The sequence below is a fragment of the Haliaeetus leucocephalus genome, unplaced genomic scaffold (assembly GCF_000737465.1).
Source record: "Haliaeetus leucocephalus isolate CR32 unplaced genomic scaffold, Haliaeetus_leucocephalus-4.0 Scaffold450, whole genome shotgun sequence".
NCBI classification, from domain to species: Eukaryota; Metazoa; Chordata; class Aves; order Accipitriformes; family Accipitridae; genus Haliaeetus; species Haliaeetus leucocephalus.
In genome coordinates, this window is record NW_010972886.1 from 262,216 (window position 1) to 263,134 (window position 919).

The 919-nt window shown below is 78.0% G+C and overlaps 2 protein-coding genes across 4 annotated transcripts in view; one reads left to right on the top strand and one right to left on the bottom strand.

Moving 5' to 3' along the window:
- Positions 1-310, bottom strand: part of PEX3 (peroxisomal biogenesis factor 3) — a 21,252-nt gene extending 20,942 nt beyond the window's left edge. For all 3 annotated transcript variants that reach the window (XM_010574591.1, XM_010574589.1, XM_010574590.1), the window contains exon 1: positions 186-310. In XM_010574591.1, coding sequence (XP_010572893.1) covers positions 186-258 — 73 coding nt within the window. In that variant the 5' untranslated portion in view covers positions 259-310. The remainder of the gene's footprint in view (positions 1-185) is intronic.
- A 62-nt stretch (positions 311-372) lies between these two features.
- ADAT2 (adenosine deaminase, tRNA-specific 2) overlaps positions 373-919 on the top strand; it is an 11,789-nt gene continuing 11,242 nt past the window's right edge. Inside the window, exons 1-2 of the mRNA XM_010574592.1 lie at positions 373-456; positions 725-829. Coding sequence (XP_010572894.1) covers positions 403-456; positions 725-829 — 159 coding nt within the window. The 5' untranslated portion in view covers positions 373-402. The remainder of the gene's footprint in view (positions 457-724; positions 830-919) is intronic.

The window sequence follows — 919 nt, forward strand, 5'->3', positions numbered from 1 at the left end:
GCGGGGAACCCGCCCGACCACCGGCGGCTCGTCGGGCTGAGCGGCCGACCGCCGCCTCTGAGGGGGCCTCGCCGGCGGGAACCGCGAGCACTTCAGCGACAGCGGGCAGGCCCCGAGGCCGGCTCCGCGCCCAGCCCTTCTGTCGCCCCCCCCGCCGCCCCTCGGCCCGGCCGCCGAGCACTCACCGCCGAGGAAGGTGCCGAGGACGAGGCACTTCTTCTTGTGCCGCTTGAGGAAGCTCCAGAGGGACCGGAGCATCGTGCGCGCCCGGTCCGGCCCGGCCCGGCCCGGCCGCCCCTCGCCTCCCCGCGTCGGCGGAAGGGGCGGTGGCGGCGGCTCCGCCCGCGGGGCCTCGCCGCCCCGCCCCCCGGAAACACCGCCCGCGCTGCGCCGGTGCCGGCCATGGAGGAGGAGGAGGAGGCGGCGGTGGCCTGGATGGACCAGGCCCTCGACGTGGTCAGTGCGGGCGGGGGGCTCTCGCCCCCCCCCCCCCATCCCCGGCCGTGAGGGAGGGGTGCGGGCGGGCGGGCTCCGTCCTCCCGCGGGGGGCAGCCCCGGAGGAGGCCTGAGGGGAAGGGAGCGGGGAACCCCGGTGCGGGCGGGCCGGGGCCTCCCTCCCGGCAGCGCCGAGGGGGCGGGAGAAGGGGGGGTCGTTAGAGCCCGGCCCGCGCCTCCCGCCGGGTAACGTTGTCCTGCTCCTTGCGTTTGTCTGTCTGTCCTGCAGGCTAAAGAGGCGCTGGAGAAGGGGGAGGTTCCCGTCGGTTGCCTGCTGGTGTACAACGGCGAGGCCGTGGGGCGGGGCAGGAACGAGGTCAACGAGACGAAGAACGTGAGTCGGGGCGAGGGGTTCCCCCGGGGCGAGGGGTTCCCCCGGGCGGAGGGTTCCCCCGGGCGGGGGGCCGGGCCCGGCCCGGCGAGG